Source organism: Ascidia mentula, chromosome 5, assembly GCF_947561715.1.
Source record: "Ascidia mentula chromosome 5, kaAscMent1.1, whole genome shotgun sequence".
Taxonomy (NCBI): domain Eukaryota; kingdom Metazoa; phylum Chordata; class Ascidiacea; order Phlebobranchia; family Ascidiidae; genus Ascidia; species Ascidia mentula.
The window spans coordinates 13,549,338-13,572,571 of record NC_138570.1 but is presented as its reverse complement, the minus strand read 5'-3'; the positions used below and the strand labels follow the sequence as shown (position 1 = coordinate 13,572,571).

Below are 23,234 nucleotides of genomic sequence, written 5' to 3'. Positions count from 1 at the left end.
GTTTCAAACGACATTACACTTTGTTTAATTCCTGCTTTTTTGTAAAAGTAATATAATATGTAGATATTAAATTTTAAGAAAAAAAAAGAAACTAAAAATAATTAATGAAATGCGATAAATGTCTCGTTACCTCTTGTACCATTTTCACTGCTTTTCTTGTCCAATCTTTCAATTGTTTCAACAAAGCGCTGAAAATATCCCTATGATGAAATTTGCCTGGGGCAAAAACAATCAGGATTGTCTCTTTACCGTACACTGTATACAGTGTATGACGTCTACTTGCATTCTTACAACAAAAGAATAGTAAAATCGACTGAATTTCGCCATTTTCATAATTATCAATCCATGTTAATACAAACAATACCTCTGCAAAACCTTTTGGCTGTCAGCCTGTTGCAAACTATTCTACTACTTACAAACCAATGAAACATGCCAACGTTGATGCGAGAAGAATGCAGGGTCGGAGGGTTGAGAAAAAAGAATCGAACCACAAAATATTTGCGGTCCATGTTTACATGAGCAAAATACGTGGATGTGTGGGCACTCGTTTGGCACAAAAATTTTTGCAAAACGGTTCAAACAGAACTAGTTTTGCACATTTTCAAAAACGATGTTAAAATAACGTACCAAGTCTGCAGCTTGGTTACAATGCATAAAGTACACTAAAACGGATGCAAAACAGCCCAAATTTGTCATCAGGTATCTTCAAAAACGTACTGTGAAATAAAAACTCAAATGCTATCGTTAATATTTTAACCATGACAGCAGCTGTATGCAGTTTGCTACTTAATGAAGTGGGCTTGGAAATTACATGTCACCAAACGTTTCGTGAACAAGAAAGTGAAATTATTACAATTGTCCTAGGTCAATTACCTTTTATACAATCAATTCATTAGTGTTCCATACACACATGTTCTGTAATGTATCCTGTAAGGCGGACTGCCATCCACATGTTGACAGCAAATGGCGGTTTTGAGGTTCTTGACTGTGCGCCTCCTAACCGCGCAGTGGAACGATTCCTAAATTCTCATTAAAAGTAGTTTTGCCACAGCATATAGTTTGCGAATGACTACTTTGTCCATACCGTTTACTGCTTATATGTTACACAGTGTCGTTCATGTTACATATATACCTCCCAATTTCATGCAGGGGTGTTTTATTTTTTCTGAACGAGTTTGACATATTAACTATAAATTACGTGTTCTTGTGGTGAATATGCCACAGGTTTCTCATATGATGCAACAGCTGTGGGCAGGTGGATTCAAACAGAAGTCAGCTAATGAATGCGTTTTACATATAGGCTGCTTAGGAACTAGTATTTGATTTTGGGATGTATAACTTGTAAATATTTCGCCCAGCTATGCGCTGGAAGACTCCGATTATCTTGTAGAAACAAAAATTACAGACGTAACGAAACAAACCTTGTATCAAAAAGTAAATAAGAGTACTCGTAAATAAGAGTGTTGACAGGCTACCCGAGCTCAGAAAATATAATCAAAGCAGACACGGCCGTTTGCATTTCTGATCGCTCGAACCATCATAAGTTAGAAGTATGTGATAATTTGGTTAAATATCCGTTAAAACTCAGACTTACTGCTTCAGTGGTGGAACATGACTGCGATATAAAACATAAAAAAGTTGATTGGAAAGCTTTATTTTGTTTCTACAGGCAGTCATATAGCGGAACTGCAATTTACAAGTTTCGCAACTTGGCAGTAAAAGTTCTTGGAAAAACAGCAAGAACGCCCGTAGAACCACCATAAACCTATTAAACTATACAGAGGTATGTTTACAATATAGCAGTGCGGGACAATGGTCAAATTCCACAAGAAGCTGCTGGTATTGATATGTGGTTTAGACACGCAACACAGATCTCTGTTGTGAACGCTTGGGAGTTTTCACACGTCTTATCGGAGTCGACTCCATTTCTTCCGACGCAAATTGTGGATCGCCAACATTTTCTATAAAGTAAGGTTTGTTTGTTTTGGATTCTAGCAGTTGGGAGTAACTGTTGTTTTTAAATATGACAAATTCTTATGCAAGGCACCGGTAAAAATCTTACCAGCACGACAAACCGTACAAAACATTACATTCAATTTATTATCCACAAAGAAAATAACCGATTTAATGGTCCACACATTTAAGATGTTGTATAATTCAGCTATCCTGTTCTGCCCGATCAGATTCGATTAGTTGCTTTTAAAACATGAACAACAACGCAGTCTAAATGTCCGTAATGAGAAATGCTTTAGCAACAAACCTTTTTCCGCTTCGCCAATATCATCAACCTCGTCATCATCACTTGAAAATTGAAGAACAGGACGACGTCGGGTTGTTCGTCGAGTCGCTCGTGGCGACTTTTTAACTTCTACGTCATCATCACTGACGTCAACGACGCGCCGGTTTCGCGTTTTCTTTTTCTTGGCCGTTCGTCTGTCGCCTGCTGGCAAATATCACATGAAAGTTCGGTAGATTTCGATTTGAAACAAACAACTGCGATCTTCGTCGTCTGCTGGCCGCAAATATCACGACTGACGGCAAAAATGACGTCATTGGTCATTTTAGAAAATTTTATTTCTTGTGTCAGGATAAAAACAACAACAACACAGCAAGACTGAAGAATGGTGCATGAATGAAAGGCACGATTTAAGAAAGACGGGAATAAAACATAAAAATATCGACAATAAATCACAATAACTACAAAAACACTGTTTGGTTGTGGTCGCATTTGCCCTGTATCAAAAAAAAAGAAATTAAGATTTTTTAATTTTTAGAAATTAACAGTTAAGTCACAAACCCGTATAAACAATTTTCGTCATTCCGACATGCTTCTGAAACGAGGGAACAGATTATCGAACGAATCCGGACTCTGCAAAAAGAATATATTTTATTAATGACTTTAGATGTCACTTTCGGTTTGTTATAATGGATCCAAGGTTGGCAACCTTTATCTACCCGCGGGCCACAGCCAAACGCTACGATGTATCTGCGGGGTTTCCACCACCAATATCATGCACTTCAGTCTCTATAAAGTTGGTAAACCTTGCGAATTACGGGAATTCATTTTTTGGGTGTCTTCTTATCTTGTAGTATAAAATCATTCGGCGAGTCACTACAGATCTACAATTAGTGAAGGGGCTTTGGCCTGACGATTTCGCTGGACGGGTCGAATGTGGCCCCTAGATATCGCCTTCCCTTGTCTAACAACTTGTTACATGCCGAAACCCCACAAACATCTTTGAAAGATATATTTGCTCATAAACACGCTTCTACCTCAACAGACATGATGGAAATTTCGTCCAGGTTCAGTTTTGCGCACGACACCGAAACGTCACGGACGAGTGAGAACTTGCGCTTCCGTGACGAACCTGAAAAAAAGAGAAATAACTCACTCAACATATTTAGTGAAGCGGAAACACAAAGCTCTCACCGATTTCATGAAAAGCAATCGTCGCCTCATGCGCCTGATGAAGGCAGCTGTTCGCGATTATTAATAAACATGTAAATCATGGTTTTAATTCATGGGTATGATGTGTTCAAACTTCCCCGCCACTATGTGTAAATCACACAAACTACATCCACTAACGAATAAACTCCTGTCATTTCTGAATCAAAGTTTTTACTTTCTTCTTCATAACTTGTACTTATTGTGCTTGTGTTATTAACATAAAGAATATTTGACAGTGGTTAGAACGTGAATGTGTGATAATCAATTGATAAGAAAGTCTCACTTTGTTACTATAACATCACATAACTAACACTTTCCAATCTAGCCTTTTTATCATACTTTACTACGTAGCTGATAGCAAATACAACAGAGATACACCAACTGCAAAATGACTACATAACCTTGTAATACACGAAACTAGGTCAACTTTCTGTGCACGCCGTGTAAAACACATTGTTTTTAGGTGTTTTTTCTTCCAACGTTACGAATGCGACGAGTTACATGGTACGGACAGACCCACTTAATTTTTTTTTAACCCTGCCTTTTTTTAAAAAAAAGGTGATGTTGTGACCTCTCATCAACAAAGGAAGTGACGATGAGAAAAAAACACTTACTTGGAGTTTGACTGACGGACGGGGATTGAGGAACGATCTGGTATTGCTTGGATGCCTGAGCAGCCTTGGCAGCAGATTCGTCCTCGCTAACTCCCTGTGCATGGGAGTCGATAATCTTTCCCTCCAGTTCCTCGATTTGAGTCTTTAGGAAAAAACAATCCGTTACAAACATAACGACATTATTTCGAAGCATGGCAAAACAGCCCAAGACCTGGCTAGCTTATCAGCTGGTGCAGTAAAACGGGTCACCAGCTGCACTGACGAGGCCTTGCAGGTCGAAACATTGTGTGCACTATAGTGTCTGCAGCTCAAATGACATTTGTTTTATGATTGTATTTCACTAATTTGTTAGAATGAAAATAAGGACATATTAAAGTTAGTTGATTATGAGAATATTCAAGCGCCAAAGGACTAAAGAATGTCCAGCAGGAAGCAGTACATTAGCAAGTCTTCAGGAAAAATTGATCCGTTAGTCGTTACCGATAGGACATGGAAATACAAAATGCGCTAGGAAAAAACATATACCTTCAGGTCCTCTTTAGCTGTTTTCTTGCACTTGGTCAAGATGGCGTTGAAGGAAAAATACACGGTCTCGTCGCGAAGTGTTTCAGCGTAAAACGAGAAATTCTCTATCAAACGCTTGGAAGCCTTCTCTGTGTAGTTAAGTAGGGAGAGACAATGAGCCAAGTCTCGCCAGTGTTCCACCTCCCTGTGTTACAAGACGTTGGTTACATTTATTCAAAACCTGCTGATCTACTTAACTCATAGCAATAAGTCAATAATGCTTTAAGACAGTTGCAAACTGGGACACTGTTTCGACCTATTAGGTCTCATCACAGTATATTTAACACAAGGCCTAAATGAACATTTAACCACATAAAAGCGAAAAATATTGAAAAAAACGATTAACAAACAACCTGGTCGCTTTAAATCGATGGCAGAGTTTCTCAACTAAACTCTCGGTCTGTCGGTCTTTCTGGATATACTCGAACAAGAACCTCATGATTGACTTAAAATCAACAGCATCAACTTTGCTGTTTTTACGATCAGACAAACGACTGATGATGTCAGGCATGACGTTGTACACCGCGTTGCCCTGAAAATTCATTGATGAACATTTATTGCATGAGGAATGAAGTTTTGTTTTAAACTGTCTCACAGGCATATTTACAATATGGTATATTTAATGTTGTAGGCAAAAGCCGATATATTTTAAATTGCATTGTGCTATTATTATTGTTAACCTTCTTGGACAACTCTTGAAAGAATCTTTTTGCGAGCATGCTGATGCGTTCGTTCAAATCGACGATACATCGAGCCATTTCCGATACATATCCCTTCACTTTAATCATGTCATTCAAAATGAGAGAGGTAATGACTTTTATCCCATAAATCCTAACCATCTCTGAGCTGTCCTGTAATCTAGGATAAAACGAACCTCAAGCATTACTCAATTCATTGTTGGAATTGAACATTCTGGGATTACTTGTTTTATACCTGGCATATATTCTGGATGTCCACGGTTCAAGAAGATTGGGAAATCGAACACAAAGATCACCGGCCGCTATTATTAGATTGGCTCTCACGCCCTCATGTGGTGAAGTGTCCAGGATTGTGAAGAAAATACGGAGGTGACGCTCACAAAATTCAGAGCTCACCTGAGCAATAGCAAAATGCAATGATGATATTTCACCATACGCCAAGATTTATTCTTTAATCCTAAATTCAAACATTGTTCCACAGAAAAAGCACATTACAAAAATGTATCCATTCCCAACAGAAAAAAAATAAACTATTATGGGCATGTAATCAAATTTTAACATCTAAAAACGTGATTTTGTAAAAATTCGAATGTTTTAAGAAACTTACAAGCATGTATTTGGCCAGTGCAAGTGTAGCACTTTGTTGCATTTTAATTCCTGTGATGTCATTGGGTGGAACGGACAACAACGAGGTTCTTACAATCAACTCTGTGGCACTCCCAAGCAAACTTTCCGGGGCTGCCATAAACAAAACATTTCATGGTACAAAGAAGCAAAGCCTATGTTTACAAAAGCTGGAATTATGAGACCCTGTCTACAGCTCACCATATAAAAACATGTACAAAATATTTTAATATAATGGGGCTATAAAGTTTGAATTAGTTGGTTTGTAGTTTCCTGAAAATTAATTATTACAGTATTACTTTTGATAGAAGACTTAAAACAATTCAAAATTTGAATTAGCTGGTTTGTAGTTTTATGAAAATTAATTATTACAGTATTACTTTTGATAGAAGACTTACAAACAATTCAAAATTTGAATTAGCTGGTTTGTAGTTTTATGAAAATTAATTATTACAGTATTACTTTTGATAGAAGACTTACAAACAATTCAAAATTTGAATTAGCTGGTTTGTAGTTTTATGAAAATTAATTATTACAGTATTACTTTTGATAGAAGACTTACAAACAATTCAAAATTTGAATTAGCTGGTTTGTAGTTTTATGAAAATTAATTATTACAGTATTACTTTTGATAGAAGACTTACAAACAATTCAAAATTTGAATTAGTTGTTTTTTTAGTTTCCTGAAAATTAATTATTACAGTATTACTTTTAATAGAAAACTTACAAACAATTTCAGTTTCAAGAATATTTTTCAAGAAATCCTGATCGGCGTCATCCACAGTAGCTCCACCCACTCCCATATCTTCCTCTAGATTACTTTCAGTCTGTACAAATAATTATTGGTGGTGAATACAAGCTGTCCCCAAACTGAATATAACAAAGTAGAAAGTTACCTTGTCAGGTGTTTTCTCCAGTTTTTTACTTCTCTGTTTTTTCTTTTCGTTTTCTTCCCTTTCTTCCTGTAGTTTTCTGTACAACGCATTTTTTTAGGTACGTTGTAATTTGCATATATTAAAGAATTTTTGTAAATTAATACTACTTGAATTGACTATGTATGAATATTCCTAAATAAAAAAGCCAAAGCTAGAATGCTGTTCATCATAATGCTGGTAAACGTTTCGAACTCATACAGAGTTCACTAATGATGAACACTGTATGAGTTCGAAACGTTTACCAGCATTATGATGAACAGCATTCTAGCTTTGGCTTTTTTATTTAGACTATTTAACTCCAGATACTTTGCACCCAAGTATGAATATTCCATCATAGGAAATTTGTTAAATGAAAATTGTGGTTGATGTTGGAAAACAAACCTTCTTCGCTTTAACTCATCTTGAACATCTCCATCAACAAAAATAAGAAGCTTCAAAGCACACTGACCACAAATGTGGAAATATCGGGTAAGGAGTTCTTGCTTAATCACATTTTCTGTGGATAAAACATTTGAAATGAATAAACATAGCCATTAGGAAAGAGGTGCATGTATATATTTTTCAACTAACAAGAGAAGAAAATTACCTGTTTCACTATTGCTCATATAATTTCTCATAGTCTGTTTAATTTCCTTTAGGATTGAAGTCATAAGTTCGACTGGATGTGATGCAAGTTGAAAGATGTTTCCAATCGCTTGCAAAGCAAAACGAACCCAACTTTTTGATTCTTTGTCAAACCCTGAATGCAAAAAAAGAAGTTACTTTAAAGCTACATTAAAATGTTTTGACATACAACATTCTTCTTTTGCACATTTGCATTTATGCCTAATAGCAAATAAGTTTTTTAAATTTTATTCATAACCTTGAGGATTTTTAATTTGGTCCTTCCCTAATAATAATTATGAAAGAAATCCCCCCAAATGAAATGTTGCAAAGTATATCATGTAAATATTTCTCTACATATAATTGCAAAGCATTTGGTGTTGCAGTTTGTATGTGCGAAACAAACTAAGAAAAAATAATCAAACATTTAAATTACTGTGATGTGAAGTTTGCCTGCACTCACCTCTTGTGAGCAACTTAGAAATTCTTGCCATTGAAGGGTGCTCGTCAGGAAGCCTGAAGGATTTCACGTATTTCCCTGCTTCCAGTTTACGACTTCCCAGCTTAGATAGAGCAACACAAGTGTTATAAGGAAGCTCATAGTCAAAAATCTCTCTTGATTCCTCCACAGAGGTCGCTTCCACAAAACCAACATCACACAATATGTCAAGCTTTGAGCGAATAATGCTGGGGTCATCACTAAAAAAAGTCAATATGGATTGGATTTGTTTCTTAATGGGCACTTTTTATAAGTAACTTACTGGGCAAGCATTGCCAAAAGCTGTGTTATCACTTTTTGTTGTTGGAGTTCACTCACACCTTTCTGCATTGTGAATGAGGAAGGGGGATTTGCCAGGCGCTCCCATAAGATCTACATGAAACAGCATCAAGATTAACCAAGCTATCAATAAAAATTATATTTCTATTCAATTGTGTGCATATGCAGTGAAATGATTCCCAGACACAAACGTGCTTATGAGGTGAACGTAGGAGCAAATTCGGGCTTCAAAAAAAAAAACTTAAGTTTTGGAGGCGGTTGGCATTTCACGAGGACATGCAGGTTTCCAAATAAATCACAACCACAAATAGATTTGGGATTCAGTAAACTTACCTACGTTCTGATTAACCATTGTTATATTTATTGTTCACACAAGAAAGATTAAAACTATTCGCTCATGAAACACTGAGATTTCATGTTGAACAAATAAAGCATTATACTCTGCAGCGATCAATTTCAGGCACGGACTGCAAAGTCCACATGATTCATTATTTGTAAACATTTTAGTTGTTTTATCACTCAATTTCCATGCATAAGAATACTGACACTCGTAGACAAAATAGTCTAATGGAGGAAAAAGGGAGAAAAGTTAACAGAGAAAGAATGTAGGAGCACAGTGGGAGAGATTAATGTTGAAAGTTCAATAAATCATTATTGTGTTCTCATTTTTTATTTTGTTAAAACTTACTGAAATAACCCCAGATGGAAGATCACCCGACTTTTGTAATTCACCGATTAAAGCTTGGACCGCATTTCGTCGGGCCCCTGTTGAACTTGACACCAACATTATCATGTTGTCCGTCACTTGGGCAGAGTGAGATGTGCTGGAAAAACATATTTCACATGTGACTTCATTCATGTTTTTAAATGGGAGCAACATCACACTAACTCAACAAGATTAATTTCAAAATCACCTGGATGAACTTTTTTGTTTGAGGTAAAGTTCCTTGTAAGCAAATACAACAGCTTCCTTAATCTTTATGTCTTCATTCCATATCTGGTTTAACATTTCTCCAATGCCTAAAGCAAGTTTCTGTCAGTTGAAACTTTTAAGGATGTTTTAAACGAAATTAGGGTTTGATCTAAAAATCTATTTTGTGGGCTGCATACAGATAGAAACTGCACCGACCTATAAGGTCTCACCAGTGCAGCTGTAGCTTGGTGTGACTATGCACGATCTTGGTATTGGTTTAAAAAATATTATATATAAACAATTAACAAAAAGTAGAACAGCACAGAGGAATGTGGTATCCTACCCTGTAGGGCAAAGTTCATCTTGAATTCCCAAGCTGCAGTAAAGAAACTGATGGCTTCCAAAACATCAGTGTTTGAACGGGAATGCAGGAGTTGACACAAAACAGGAACTGCTTCCTGGAGTTTTTCAACAAAACGAATCGACTCTTCATAGTATGTCACCACACTCTAGATTCAATACAAGCAACAACAACATTTAATCAACTTCTCAAATTGTCCAGCGTCAACAGTAATTTTTGACCACATGTTTTTTGAAATAACAAACAAGGATGTCTGTTTAACAATGGAACAATGTGGTTAACAAATAAAGTCAGTAATTAAGTTTTCACGTTATTTATTTATTTTATTACAATCAATTATCATGAAGATATAATTGGAATAACAATCAGAATCTGCCCCAACAGGGGACATCATTTTAACATTCGGCAACTTGACTAAACGTTTTCATCAACTGAAGATGTTTGTTGTAGTTTATTCAAATGCAAATGTTAAACCCTATTTCTTACCTTCTGTTTGTCCATTTCTTTATTTTCTGTTTGCATTTCAGTAATTTCATTTGAATTAACTACCTCTTGATCACCATCTAGTGAATTTTCGACCCCCTTATTTTCATCTGTTGATTTATTTACAGTTGCTTCTTTTTCTGCAGCTTCTAAAAATACAATACACTGTAAGTTTTAAACACCACTTTCTCATGCAAACAAAAGTATTTTTCATGAAGTATCCGCTAAAACTACAGTGATATTAGTCACAGACTAAACTGAATCAGTTTGTAACTAAAAATATATTTTAAACTTCACAGCAAAATTATATGTCCACCATAGTCCCAGGACTCCCAGTAAGATATCACTTACTGTTCATATTTTTGAAATATCATGAATATAAAGAAAAAAATTGCAGCATATATCAGAATAAAATTAGGTTTTTATGTATTTCACAAACCTTCAGCTTGAAGTGCTGCCAGACGAAATTTTGCCTCTTCATACTGTTCCCGAAGAATTGTCATTGGAAGCTAAACAAAAACCACAACAAAGTATACTGCCGTGTTCCATATACACATGTAATGAAACAGTAGTAATACACGACATGTGGAGGTAACTGCCCAGACATCAAAAGCAAGTAAGCACACTAAAGCAGGTTAATTTTCACAATAACCTAATCAGCAATAATACATAACAACTTACAGTAGCAGCAAAAGGATTGCACCGCAGCAATGCTTCTAGTAGCTGAACTGATGCCTTGCGAACAAGGTTTCCACGATCTAGCAATAGCTGTACACCAAGTTCAACCACATCAGTATATCTAAATTTTATGAATAAGTGGTTACCAATCAACAGATCACATACAATGTGTGATTTATTTTGTACATACAGAGCTAATATCCACTAAAAAGGTAACGGATAAGCTGAATAGGTACCTTTTAATAGGTAGGCACTGTTCTTTCACCAGAGTACAATAAATGTGAACTGATCTTGATCTCACAAAGGCATTTGTGTCAAGGTTAGCATGGTCATACAAAATATCAAGGAACTGGTCTCTGTTTAAAAGAAAGAAATAAAGTGGGGAAAGGAATTCAATATCACTGCTACAAACCTGCATACAACAGTTACTACTATTTTTTTGTAAATTGCAAAAAGGGCAATAATATTCATCGAAAGCTGCAGCCAATTTTAAAAACTGTTTTAAACTATAGGGTCTCATCAGTGCAGTTGGTATGCTCCATGTTGGTTTGTCTCTGATGTTTGGTTCCCAACCGATTGGAAAGTGGAAATATGTGTGCTTGCGACTTTTAAAGCTAGCCCAGTGCCACAGACACCAGTTTTTGCTTTTTCCTTACCTTGCTGCTTTGGCTTTGTTGTCCAGTCCTTCACCATTCAAACACTGAACTATGATTTCTCCAATTGCACCCAAAACTGTATTTCTCATCATGTATGACTGAAAAAAAAGGTGTTTCGTCATTTTAGTCAAATCCACAGTTACCGGTAACAGTTAGTTAACAAAGACATTTTTAACAAACAGTCAGGACTTAAAAAACAGGCCTTTTCCAGTCTTAACTACACACTATGCTAATATTAAATCACAATATAGAAACATGCCACATGTAAAAAATTGTGGAAGCCTGATGTTAACAAGATAAAAAGAATTTACAGAAGAACACATGCTGAAATTAGTAAAAGTAGTTGTTTAAAAAACTGTTACAATTGAAATAGTTTGATAATTAACCCACAACAAAACCTTATCACAGCACTCCTGCAATACATTAAATAAGGATAATTCCTGTTTTTATAAGTGTTTGACACAAAGGTCGTTAGGTTAGTGGTAATACCTAATTAACAACAATGTTTTTCAAAGCATTTTTAAACATTCTGCACAAAAAAAGATTGCAAATCCAAGATATATAAAGAATGTTGCTCACATCTTCATCCATTCTTGGTAGCAGAAGGCTGATGTTATTTAAAACCTCGCTTGGGAGCAACTTCGACATTTCAAGAGTGAAAGAGCAGATGGTTTTTGTACTTCCACTATCACGAGTTAAGTCTCGCTCTGGTATATTGCTTAACTCTCTACATAAATTAAACAGAAGATTTCTTTTTAATTAACTGAGTGTGATATAGGCCCAATAACATGCCAAACTTTTCATTACCTGATAATTTCAGACACCAGCGTTTTGCATTTGTAACTATCAACCCACAGATGAACGGCTTCAGAAAGAGGCAATGCCACATGCTCAAAATGCTGAAGCATTTGAATTAGCTTCACTGCAGCACTCATTGACTGGTTGTGTCTAAAAAAAGAACAGTTATAATTACAGAAAAGAGGCGATAACTTACAAGATGGGGAAAAAATAACAAAATTATGAGATTATAATGCTGGTTAAAATAAAAAAAAAATTAATTTTGTGATCTAGTGATGATAAGTTAGATGGAATTTAAATAGTTAATGATGTAAAAACCAATACAATGGTGTCTGGTTCATTGACCACACATTGTTTGTACATGTGTAGGTAAACACTTGCGTTTATTGAATCATTCTCACTTTTTGGTAATGCATCCAGTAAGGTGAAATAAAACAGCTTTAAGTGACTTGGCCTTCAATATTGCAGGATCTTCCATCAACTTGTAGCAAAGATTGCTAATCAGGCTGACAACAAAGTAAACATTAAAATGTCTTACTTCAAAATTCTCAACCATACCCTTTTAGCTACTACATACTGCACATGAAAACAAACACAAATCCTAGAAATTTTGGCAAACCTGACAATATAACACACCTAGTAAGTTCATCTTCCACAATTTGTGAATCCCACAGTCGGTGAATGTCCAAGTCAACAAAATTCATGAGGATTTGTAAACCATGTTGACATTCTTTTTCCCAGTCCAACCCTGAAAATGTAGATTGTAGGTTTAAAAGATTTACACGTAGTAGTTAGTAAATGTTAGTATTTTTACATTAGGAAGTACAAAAAATAACTCATAAGTAATAAAACAAGTTGTATATATATATTGAATCGCATATAAATGTTTCACCTGTTGATTTAAACTTACCCAAATTGGCAGAAGGCTTAGCCTTGGTCTGTTTCCTGCCTTTTGGTGGCGATGAAAGTAAGGTAGTATTTTGTGTGGAGTGCATTTGAAAGGAGCGCATCATTTCCACAAGAAGATAAATATCCATTTTTAAACACCGAAGCTGGAACTTCTTGCTTTCAGAGCTGGCATGTCCAGAGTCGTCGGTCAAAAGGTCAGCAAGAAATTTGACCAAGACGCCGCTGAATGATTCACATGCTGTGCAAATATTTTGTCAAAATTGTCGTAACTTTGTTTTTAAGCATCTTGTACCAAAAAATGTACAACCAAAAACTTTAGAAACAACCTCCTTTCTCAAAGATAAATTAAATGTTCAAATTAAACCTTTTTTTAAAATGTTCCAAGCAAGCACTTTGGTGGTGACATCGATTTCAGTAAACTTGGAAATGATTGTGAAGAAAACATCGAAATACTGATCAATAGTTGTTCCATTCAATTTGATGAGCGTCGTTTTAGCCTCTGAGATAGGATATACATTTATAAGTTATATGTATGAAAGAAATATATACTTGTAAATTGTTTTTAAGCAAACCTTGAAGCTTGATTGGAATTAGCCTTGTTGGAATATAGTCTTCAACGTAGTATTGACCAGAAGTACGTTTCACCAAATCATCCTTATTTTCAGGAATTACAAAGTTCATATTGTAATTTTGGTTAGCAAATTTCTAAAGCATTATGTCCCAACAAATCTTCGACAGGCAGAAACCAAAAATAAACCAATTTAATAAAAGTGATCATGTCCAATCAGATAGATTGTAAAGTTTATAATTTGCATAGAACATTTTTAAGTGAACATTACCTATACAGATGCTGTGTGCATTCTGCTAATTTATGCATTACTTTATTTTTCATGTGAATTGCTGATTAAATTTGAAAGATCTGCATTTCATTCTTTCCAATTAGGTAGTAATATTAGTAAACTCCAGAAAAAAAACGCAGAAGATACAAGTTATTGAGCAGACCTAAAAAACAAACTGACACAACATCATGTTACAACAATATCTTTCATGGTTGGCTCAGTGGTGGGATTTAAATTTTTTGTCAAGCGGTTGCCCGGTTCCATTGCAAAAGTCATATTTTTCAGCCGGCTCTGTTACAAACATCCATTGACAGTAACCAGTAATGCCAACCGGCTCACTGATCTCATAAAATGTCATGAGACGACCACTGGATTGGCTGTAATGTCATACATTGATATTTCGCAATTTGTAAATCTCTAAAATTAAAAGAACTAGGCCTAATTCCAGTTGCAAAGTTGGTTGACTTAACTGAACTGATTGTTAAGATATTTGTTTGAAGGTTACTGGAGGCCTGAATGCTAAGGGAAGCATGACAAAAGAAGGTGATAAGATAACCACTGGTCCAGAATGTTTTAAGGATGTTAATTGCGTATAATATCAGAATGTTTTTTAAAATATGGGCAGAGATTATATTTTTGGCCAGTCTCGCTTGCCGCTAGCGAGTAGCGATAGTGGTGTTATGGTTCATAATACATTTTTCTGCAAGGAAAACCGATATTCACAAATGTGCACAAGCACAACACTTTTTCTAATCTGGACTAATATAGATTTGTAGAGGATTAGATTCGTGCTGCGAGCATTTAATCACCAGCAGAAAAGTAAATGTACTGCAGTAAGGCTAAAGAATTGCCATGGCAATGCTAGTCAGGATTATTTGCGATATGTCCGGGATTTGATCGTTCAATCTGCGACAGTAAAAAGCAGAATATATCTGTGACCAAGAGTTTAACGTCAGATCAGATGCACCAGTAAATTGCTGTGACAATCTACGAAATTTACAAAAATAACAAGCTAACAGGAAAACAACGAACCGCTAGCAAAATAACAATTGTGAACTAGAATTTTTAGAAAAAATATCCGCGCGCTTTTATTTAACATGGTTCATTGCGTATACTTTGAAAAAGATTTTAAGAAGTCCTGTTACGTAATAACTCAAGTCATTCACTTCACATATAGCCCGTTTGCATAGCCACATCAAACATTTCTAAAAAATTGCTTTGCCGAGTTTTGGGGACACTGTGGATATTTTTTCACCACATTTGGCAGTGGGGTTATATGGCTAAGAAAATGTTGTTGAAAATTCGGCCTGGCCGCAGTTTTTGGCCACTGTGTATTTTAGCAAAAACGTGGCTTTTACACGGACCTACTCCAAACGTGGTGGACTCAAACGTGGCTTTTTGAAAACCGGTTTGTTTCCAAAACGAGTTGTCCACGACTTCGGTAATTATAAGCCTATATGCCTCTGGCGCAAAATTGTGCGCTGTAAGGAGTTAAATTAGCTGTGCTAAAGATACTTTCAGGAATGACCTTAGTATTAAGTCGAGTTTAAAAGTTTGTGAATATGTGAACATTCAAACAGTAGTTTATTACATCGGCATGATAAGTAGGCTCATATGCAAAATTCCTCCATTCTGCGGACCTTGAAAATTATGGAGTATAGATTTGTTTATTGGAGGAAAAATAAGGTAATACATAGTTTACGTTTATCATCCAAAATCTCAAAACTTTTTGGTCTGTTTCAAAAATACTAAACACAACATCACAAACTAACGCTTTTGCTTCCTTATTGTCCACAGCAACTTTTTACATAATTTATCATTATATTTTGCAAACACGTAATCTGTCGGTCACAAGTTCATCATTGTAGGTAGCCTACATACCTGCAGCAACCAGCACTGTGACAAAGCAAATTCTGCGGTTCAAATAGTGGGCTTTTTGCGGCCATATAAACGCGCCACAAAAAGTGGCTAAATGCCATATTTTGCAGCTAACTTTTTTTTTGAAAAAGCCGTGTTTCAACGTAAAGCGAGGCACTAGACTTATGGAATGTTGTTTTGCAACTTAGTTTGACTATACCATTAGGTTCCCAAACTTTTTCTTCAATTTGCTTACCGGGAACCTTTAAAGACAAAATTTCCCCTCATGTTTTATCACACGGATTTTGCAAAGAGAAATTTTAAAATATAGAACGAAATTGTATTAAACTTAAAATCATAATGTAAGAATAACTAATGGGTTTTGGAAAAACTTAACTGTTTTAAAACTACACAGTGTACTGTAAAAAGCAGTTAAATTTACACCCCAAGGGGTGAATTTACCCGCGGTTGGGAATGGTTGGACTGTACGGTAATATCCTGTTCAAAACGTTAACTTTGACTCAAAATGATTTCTGTTTCCCAACAAAATCTGGCATTTTATCTTTCCAAAGAAACTGCACATGCAGTTTTGCCATTGTTTGCTTTTTCGCATCAGTGTAGTGAATAAACCCTTGCTGACTTGTGTCTTTATCGCATCAATATTTGAAAAAAAATTACTGGGCTCGTGCATTTTTGTCTCTTTTCGAAGTTACTTAAAATAAAACTGCAACCGATTCAATACAAAAGTAATCAAGCAGAACAAATGCCAACTGACGCGTAAAACAGAAAACGGGTCAAAAGAAAGTCGCACTGCAGCAACAATGATTCGGTGCACTGCAGTCACATCAAGTTTTTCGCTTCTAAATCAAAAAGAATATTTGCCAATCAGCACAACATTAGATGTCCATGACCAAGTTGGCCTTATGTGTTTGCGCCGTACTGCTGAAGGGAGAATACAGGTTGCTTATAGGTTGCCGTCCGTAATGGCAATATGCAAACATAAAGCACTAACTTTTGACAACAGGATCAGCCTGGCTGTTGTTTGGAATATATATCACGCCCTGTGGGCATCTTCAGTGCCTTTTTTGTGTTTTTGTGCAGTTCGCCATACCAGCGTGATGTTGCTTTTCAACTGTGCAGGCAATTCTCTTTCCTTCTCATGCACTGCTTGCAACACAGTGTAGTGCCTACACTGGTCACAGTACCAATGCAACAGGTTGGATGCCCTTTTTTATGCATAGTCCATATAGTGTCATTGTATTTCGCACGCATTTCATTATTATGGTTATATGTAACTAAGGAACTGAAGACGCCCACGGGGCGAAATATATATTCCAAACAACAGCCAGGTTAATCCTGTTGTAAAATGCATGTGCTTTGTGTGTATAAAAGCAAAATATATGTTTACTTTTTCACCAATTCAACTTAACTACAAGAAAATATAATTCACGTCACTAAACATGCAGAAAAGAAAGTGATATAAATATTTTTGCATGCAAATTAATTCACAAATTATGATGGATGATCTGACGCTGATCGTCCATCACTCTTTGTGAGTTATTCTGGAGATCTGACAAGACCGGACAGACTCGTCGGTACCACCTAGCAAACAGAATGAATCCTGTTGTCTGAATGACATTTTTCGCCTTCCTTGAGTATAAAGTTTAATTTACTTTTATTGTTTGTGCTTTAAAGGCACCGGGGCGGTCGGGCATAGTTTGCGCGTCGGGGGCTTTGGTGGTGAAATTGACATATTGGATGCCAACATGGAAATGCTTTACATAGCAAGCAAAAAGAACATCAAGTTCAGGTTGTTATTAATATTTTAATATTAAGACTGTAAACCATCTTCAAACTTTTTACATATAGGAATATTATTCGACATGGCCTGGAGGGCGAGTTTCCGTTGAAGAATAATTCGTATGATGCAGTTTTTTGCATTGGAGCATGATGCGTAGTAATTTGCTCATAATAATTTGGCGCAGTATCCAATCATATTGGATTAGTTATGAACAAAATCTTCTAATAGTGTTAAAAGTATATTTTAGTTAAGTATAACGATTTGTAGTACTATTGCTTCCAGGCATATTGCAATTTAAAAAAGACTAAAACTAACGTACTGTATTCTTTCGACGTTTCCATAAGGCCAGACTTCATCAGGGTTTGGTACCGCATTTTAGATGTAAACCAAACAACAACATTCAGATGGGGACACGATAACAACGCTCATCATATCGAAGAGAAATTATAATGAACAGAACAAGTTCCCGTTGAAGAATAATTCGTATGATGCAGTTTTTTGCATTGGAGCATTTATCCCATAATTGCCAGCCTGTAACCATTGATGTAAGAAATTCTTTCCACACATTTATGTAATCAAGACGAAACAAAAGAATAAAAAATTATTATTTTATTAACTATTTTACGCACTATTATTTTATTGCAGTTTGCAGCTGTGACGTTGCAAACATTTTTGTTAATTTTATTCAATTAGGTTGTGACAGGCATTCCATAAACTGTGTACTATTGTTTGCTTCAAATTAACTTACATTTGCTGCAGTAGGTCAATGCGATGGACAGAGAGAGTGATACATGGTTGATGCCGCAAAGGCTTGCGGCTTCCTCGTGTGAAACATGCGAAAGACACCATCGTAGGCATGCGACATGCTGCTAAATAAAACTATCGAAGATTTTATCAGAGCTGGTGTAACGCTCTCTTTACGGCATTGTAACGAAGCGGATTAATTGCATTCTTTCGCCGCCTTTCTCTTTTCCTTTTGTTGCGTGGACTTGTAGTCATTCTTAACTGGGTAATGCAATGAAGCAGTACAACGCTTGACATAAGGATGTTGGAGAAACCTAAGTGTTTGTTTACAAAAAAACTTGCTTAAATGTGGTTTTCTCATGTTACCGCTTAAATTAAATCAACACGCATTGTCGCTGCTACAGCTATATAACGAAATATAAATAAGAATGTGTAGAATGACCCCTTTAGTAAATCGCAGCACAATTCCCGGAAAGCACCAAGTGTAGTTGTAGGACAGAGTCTTGTGTAACTTCAACCACGCAGCTACTGTAAGAGCACGATTTGCTGTTTCGTGCTTTATTGTTTTGACAGTGCTGGTGGTGCACCATACGCAAAGTACCCTAACGAAGGTCGGTTGAATAACGACGGAAACGAGGAATGACAAATCGTGCAACCTATTCTTATACAAATGCTATGAACGACGCGTGTTTGTTTACTGGGGAAGCTGCAACGAGAATTAATATGCATCCGTGAATGGTTATATATCAGGAAAAAAGTGGAAAAACTGTTAGCTTCTGTTATGTTGTGAGCAAAATAAGTTAACTTGCTTGAGGTTGTCCACTATTGTTTTGTGCAAAGTCTCGTCATTTTTTAAGTATGTGCGTTATATTGATTTGTTGTGTTCCGTATTAAGCAATTGTTGAAGAAATATTTTTTGAAAACTCATACTCGGCTGTATGGTTTACGTCATCGATTATTTGATCAACACGCCTGATCTAAGCCTGGTTTTAGTCTCGGAAAAAAACATAAAAAATCGACAAAGAATCAAAGACAATGCGAAATATTGCATCATCTCCATAATTCGTATTTTTTATAACTAATTTTCCGACCTTTAATTTCGTGAGAACTTTGACATAATTATGTAATTTAAAGTGGTACACAATTTCCAAACCACACACCCTGTAATTTAAATCTTTTCGTGTTGAGTTTTGCTGTATTACGCGTGGCAGAACTCTAGTCGATTTTTTCTCGCCTCGTCGCGCTGCCTTTTTATAATCTGCCGTCGTCAATGCGATGGGCAGAGAGAGTGAGTCAAAACTCAGCCCGATATATGTGATAAATTGTGTTACTTTGTTTCGTAAAAACAATTTCGCCTTAGTTTGTTAATTTGATTATAACTTCGTGTTTATGGAAGTAACTTAGTTCGAGGCACTGAAAATACATTGGTGGTGTTGCATAACGTTGTAAGAAAATAGTTTGTAAAACAGTTTAGTGAGGTTAGTTTTTGTGAAAGGAAGTTTTAGAATCATTCTTAGTTTGCCAAATATAAGCGAACAACGAACTCACGAAGACGTGTGCTAAACGCGTAAGAAGTGTTTTTCGTGCATTTGAGTCAACTACAATGATTTGTGTGTATAGAGTAAACATGGCAGAGCAAACTACACTTCAATGGAAATCCTGGTCTTTAACGCATTCCGAGGAATTAAATTGTGATACCCCTGTGGACTCGCAGTTGGTTTACGACAAATGGAGCAAGAATTATGACAAAGATACATCAGCAACTGGTTACACTATCCCAAAAGTTGCAGCCGAATTGTGTTTGAAGTATATTGGGAAGCACGCTTTGGTTTTGGACATTGCCGCAGGTTTGTTTTAACAAATGTAATGGTTAAACCAAAATGATGATAAATGTCGCAGTTACAGATATAAAAGCGATCAAGTACTTTAATCATTGAACAATTGAGGTCCAAACCATACACTGCAGATGCTGGTCTAGCGATCACCGTACCGTCCGTAATGGCAATATGCAAACATAAAGCACTAACTTTTGACAACAGGATCAGCCTGGCTGTTGTTTGGAATATATATCACGCCCTGTGGGCATCTTCAGTGCCTTTTTTGTGTTTTTGTGCAGTTCGCCATACCAGCGTGACTGTTATGAACACGCGTTCGATGTTGCTTTTCAACTGTGCAGGCAATTCTCTTTCCTTCTCATGCACTGCTTGCAACACAGTGTAGTGCCTACACTGGTCACAGTACCAATGCAACAGGTTGGATGCCCTTTTTTATGCATAGTCCATATAGTGTCATTGTATTTCGCACGCATTTCATTATTATGGTTATATGTAACTAAGGAACTGAAGACGCCCACGGGGCGAAATATATATTCCAAACAACAGCCAGGTTAATCCTGTTGTAAAATGCATGTGCTTTGTGTGTATAAAAGCAAAATATATGTTTACTTTTTCACCAATTCAACTTAACTACAAGAAAATATAATTCACGTCACTAAACATGCAGAAAAGAAAGTGATATAAATATTTTTGCATGCAAATTAATTCACAAATTATGATGGATGATCTGACGCTGATCGTCCATCACTCTTTGTGAGTTATTCTGGAGATCTGACAAGACCGGACAGACTCGTCGGTACCACCTAGCAAACAGAATGAATCCTGTTGTCTGAATGACATTTTTCGCCTTCCTTGAGTATAAAGTTTAATTTACTTTTATTGTTTGTGCTTTAAAGGCACCGGGGCGGTCGGGCATAGTTTGCGCGTCGGGGGCTTTGGTGGTGAAATTGACATATTGGATGCCAACATGGAAATGCTTTACATAGCAAGCAAAAAGAACATCAAGTTCAGGTTGTTATTAATATTTTAATATTAAGACTGTAAACCATCTTCAAACTTTTTACATATAGGAATATTATTCGACATGGCCTGGAGGGCGAGTTTCCGTTGAAGAATAATTCGTATGATGCAGTTTTTTGCATTGGAGCATTTATCCCAAATAATTGCCAGCCTGTAACCATTGATGTAAGAAATTCTTTACACACTTTTACGTAAGCAAGACGCAGCAAAAAAATAAAACCTCAGGCTGTTATTTATTTCCGTTAGCATAAATTCCATACATGTGTAATTTGCTTCAAATTAACTTACATTTACTGCAGTACATGGTTGATGCCGCAAAGGTAGGCGGCTTCCTCGTGTGGAACATGCGAAAGACACGATCCAAATCTTACGACATGCTGCTAAATAAAACTATTGAAGATTTCATCGAAGCTGGCAAGATATCGCTGGTGGAAATATGCATGCAGAGTTGGCATAAAGATGTTGGAGAAACCAAAGTGGTTGTTTACAAAAAACTTGCTTAAATGTGGTTTTCTCATTTTACCGCTTAAATTAAATCAACACGCATTGTCGTTGTTACAGCTGTATAACAAAATATAAATAAGAATGTGTAAAATGAGGATAGAGTGTTGCTTCAACCACGCAACTAATGTAGGAGCACGGTTTGCTGTTTCGTGCTTTAGTGTATTGACAGTGCTGGTGGGGCACCATATGCGAAGTATTTTTTGGAAGATCCTTTGAATAACAACGGAAACGTCAAATGTGTCAAATCGTTTTGTCACTGTAGTTTTCGATTTTCATTGAGTTAATCTCACCACTTTACAGTAAGACAATATATTTCGTTGTAAAGCATCTTCAGTGTCTGTGAAAAAACGTAAAAGGGAGTAAAAGGACACCAACTAAAAACTAATTTCTGTCTTAAGGATGCTCCGTGTGCAACACAACCCTTGTCACAAGTAACTACCAGGACACGTATAGCATAGTAAAAACACGCGGGTAAAAGATAAGATCACTTTGACGAATCAGAAATCTTGCGCGGTAAAACGAAAGGGACACTCATTTGCAACGAGGCAAAATCATTTTCTTGATGTTTTTGTTAGGCCAACCTCAGCGCAATCCAATGCGTTGGTGCGAGGTTCTTCCGCGAAAGTAACACCGTAAGTGGTTTGGATGTGTGGTGGTTGCGCCGTAAACACGTTTGGATGCCGATTCTTGTTGTGATGTGAGTGGCTTTCCTCTGCGATGTGTCAAAGTTGATCCATGTGACACGGTGCCCCGGTAAACATGTACGACAAAAAAATTGCAGACCGTACTGACGTTGCCCAGTGAGGAGCTTGTTAAATTAAGCCACAATGCAAAAGGTATTTCGATAGAAAAATCAAAACACGTGCTTCTGCCCACGGACCACAACAAACTGCTTCCGCAGTGGAAAGGTCCATTTAAGGTTGTGCGAAAAAGTGGTCATAACGACTGCTGTAGACTCTGAACGCACGGCCTACGAGGGCCAAGTCTCATAAAGCGTAACCTTCTTTGTTGAAACACGCCGTTTCCTTTTCCCGGTGTATTAACATCAACGTAACGACGGTTTTCTATTAAAAAATCAACAATCAACAACACAGCCAACCATAAACGCTTGCGAGCACTTACCAACTGTTTTTTAACATGCCACGTTTCCGTATGACAGCTGAATTTGCAGCAAACAAATGAACAATAACATTAAAGCCAAAATTATCTCCTGAAAGGGGTAAATAAACAATTTAACTGACACAAACTATTTTATCCTACTAGCACGCTGCAAACAAGTGAACAAATTGCTACCAAGCAACAATGGCATTCGAAAAGAAGTGTTACGCATTAAGATCATTGTTGCGTCACTGTCGATTACACACAATGATCTTGAAGATGTAACAACTACACTCTTGGCGCTGGAGGAATAGAGCGTAAATTTCATGCGAATAAGTTAAAAAATTATGTGACACGTGATGCTTGCGAGGCGACTGACGGTGGAACCGACAGTCGATTTCATTCAGTCCAGTACCGCTTTGCGTAATGGTGCAATTGTGGCGCGGCAGCCTCTCAGCCAAGCAAAGGTCGCAA

The 23,234-nt window shown here is 36.6% G+C and overlaps 3 protein-coding genes across 7 annotated transcripts in view; 1 reads left to right on the top strand and 2 right to left on the bottom strand.

Moving 5' to 3' along the window:
• Positions 1-212, bottom strand: part of LOC145903867 (sodium- and chloride-dependent neutral and basic amino acid transporter B(0+)-like) — a 44,992-nt gene extending 44,780 nt beyond the window's left edge. For all 3 annotated transcript variants that reach the window (XR_014402698.1, XM_082992043.1, XM_082992044.1), the window contains exon 1: positions 131-212. Coding sequence is in view for 2 of the 3 variants with exons in the window: in XM_082992043.1 (XP_082848169.1) it covers positions 131-142 (12 nt within the window). In the remaining variant the exon portion in view is untranslated. The remainder of the gene's footprint in view (positions 1-130) is intronic.
• A 1,444-nt stretch (positions 213-1,656) lies between these two features.
• On the bottom strand, positions 1,657-13,788 carry LOC145901754 (condensin complex subunit 1-like). 2 transcript variants are annotated; one of them, XM_082989525.1, is made up of 29 exons: positions 13,635-13,788; positions 13,427-13,561; positions 13,064-13,300; positions 12,790-12,901; positions 12,555-12,659; positions 12,163-12,303; positions 11,935-12,082; positions 11,356-11,453; positions 10,936-11,055; positions 10,703-10,820; positions 10,461-10,530; positions 10,025-10,170; positions 9,521-9,686; positions 9,179-9,284; positions 8,953-9,088; positions 8,248-8,357; positions 7,950-8,185; positions 7,470-7,622; positions 7,265-7,379; positions 6,845-6,920; positions 6,676-6,775; positions 5,932-6,062; positions 5,560-5,720; positions 5,307-5,484; positions 4,980-5,158; positions 4,588-4,771; positions 4,063-4,204; positions 2,261-2,443; positions 1,657-1,961 (listed from the first exon to the last, which is right to left on the bottom strand). In XM_082989525.1, exons 1-29 carry the CDS (start codon positions 13,741-13,743, stop codon positions 1,855-1,857), a joined length of 4,002 nt encoding a protein of 1,333 aa, XP_082845651.1. In that variant the 5' UTR covers positions 13,744-13,788; the 3' UTR covers positions 1,657-1,854. The 2 variants fall into 2 exon arrangements, with proteins under 2 accessions (XP_082845651.1, XP_082845652.1); XM_082989526.1 differs by having other exon boundaries at positions 2,261-2,440.
• A 6,012-nt stretch (positions 13,789-19,800) lies between these two features.
• On the top strand, positions 19,801-21,680 carry LOC145903622 (methyltransferase-like protein 27). 2 transcript variants are annotated; one of them, XM_082991727.1, is made up of 5 exons: positions 19,801-19,870; positions 19,924-20,150; positions 21,035-21,149; positions 21,209-21,323; positions 21,458-21,680. In XM_082991727.1, exons 2-5 carry the CDS (start codon positions 19,931-19,933, stop codon positions 21,659-21,661), a joined length of 654 nt encoding a protein of 217 aa, XP_082847853.1. In that variant the 5' UTR covers positions 19,801-19,870; positions 19,924-19,930; the 3' UTR covers positions 21,662-21,680. The 2 variants fall into 2 exon arrangements, with proteins under 2 accessions (XP_082847853.1, XP_082847854.1); XM_082991728.1 differs by having other exon boundaries at positions 21,209-21,349; positions 21,458-21,620.
• Positions 21,681-23,234: the final 1,554 nt, after the last annotated feature.

Bases quoted from the DNA above. Each gene is read 5' to 3' on its own strand.
- LOC145901754 (XM_082989525.1), bottom strand. From the start codon at position 13,743: ATGAACTTTGTAATTCCTGAAAATAAGGATGATTTGGTGAAACGTACT. The intron at 7,623-7,949 runs GTGAGTGCAGGC...TTTTGCATTCAG, and splicing joins TTCTAAGTTGCTCACAAGAG to GGTTTGACAAAGAATCAAAA. The intron at 1,962-2,260 runs GTTTGTTGCTAA...CTTACTTTATAG, and splicing joins TATTGGCGAAGCGGAAAAAG to AAAATGTTGGCGATCCACAA.
- LOC145903622 (XM_082991727.1), top strand. From the start codon at position 19,931: ATGGCAGAGCAAACTACACTTCAATGGAAATCCTGGTCTTTAACGCAT. The intron at 20,151-21,034 runs GTTTGTTTTAAC...TGTGCTTTAAAG, and splicing joins GGTTTTGGACATTGCCGCAG to GCACCGGGGCGGTCGGGCAT. The intron at 21,324-21,457 runs GTAAGAAATTCT...CATTTACTGCAG, and splicing joins GCCAGCCTGTAACCATTGAT to TACATGGTTGATGCCGCAAA.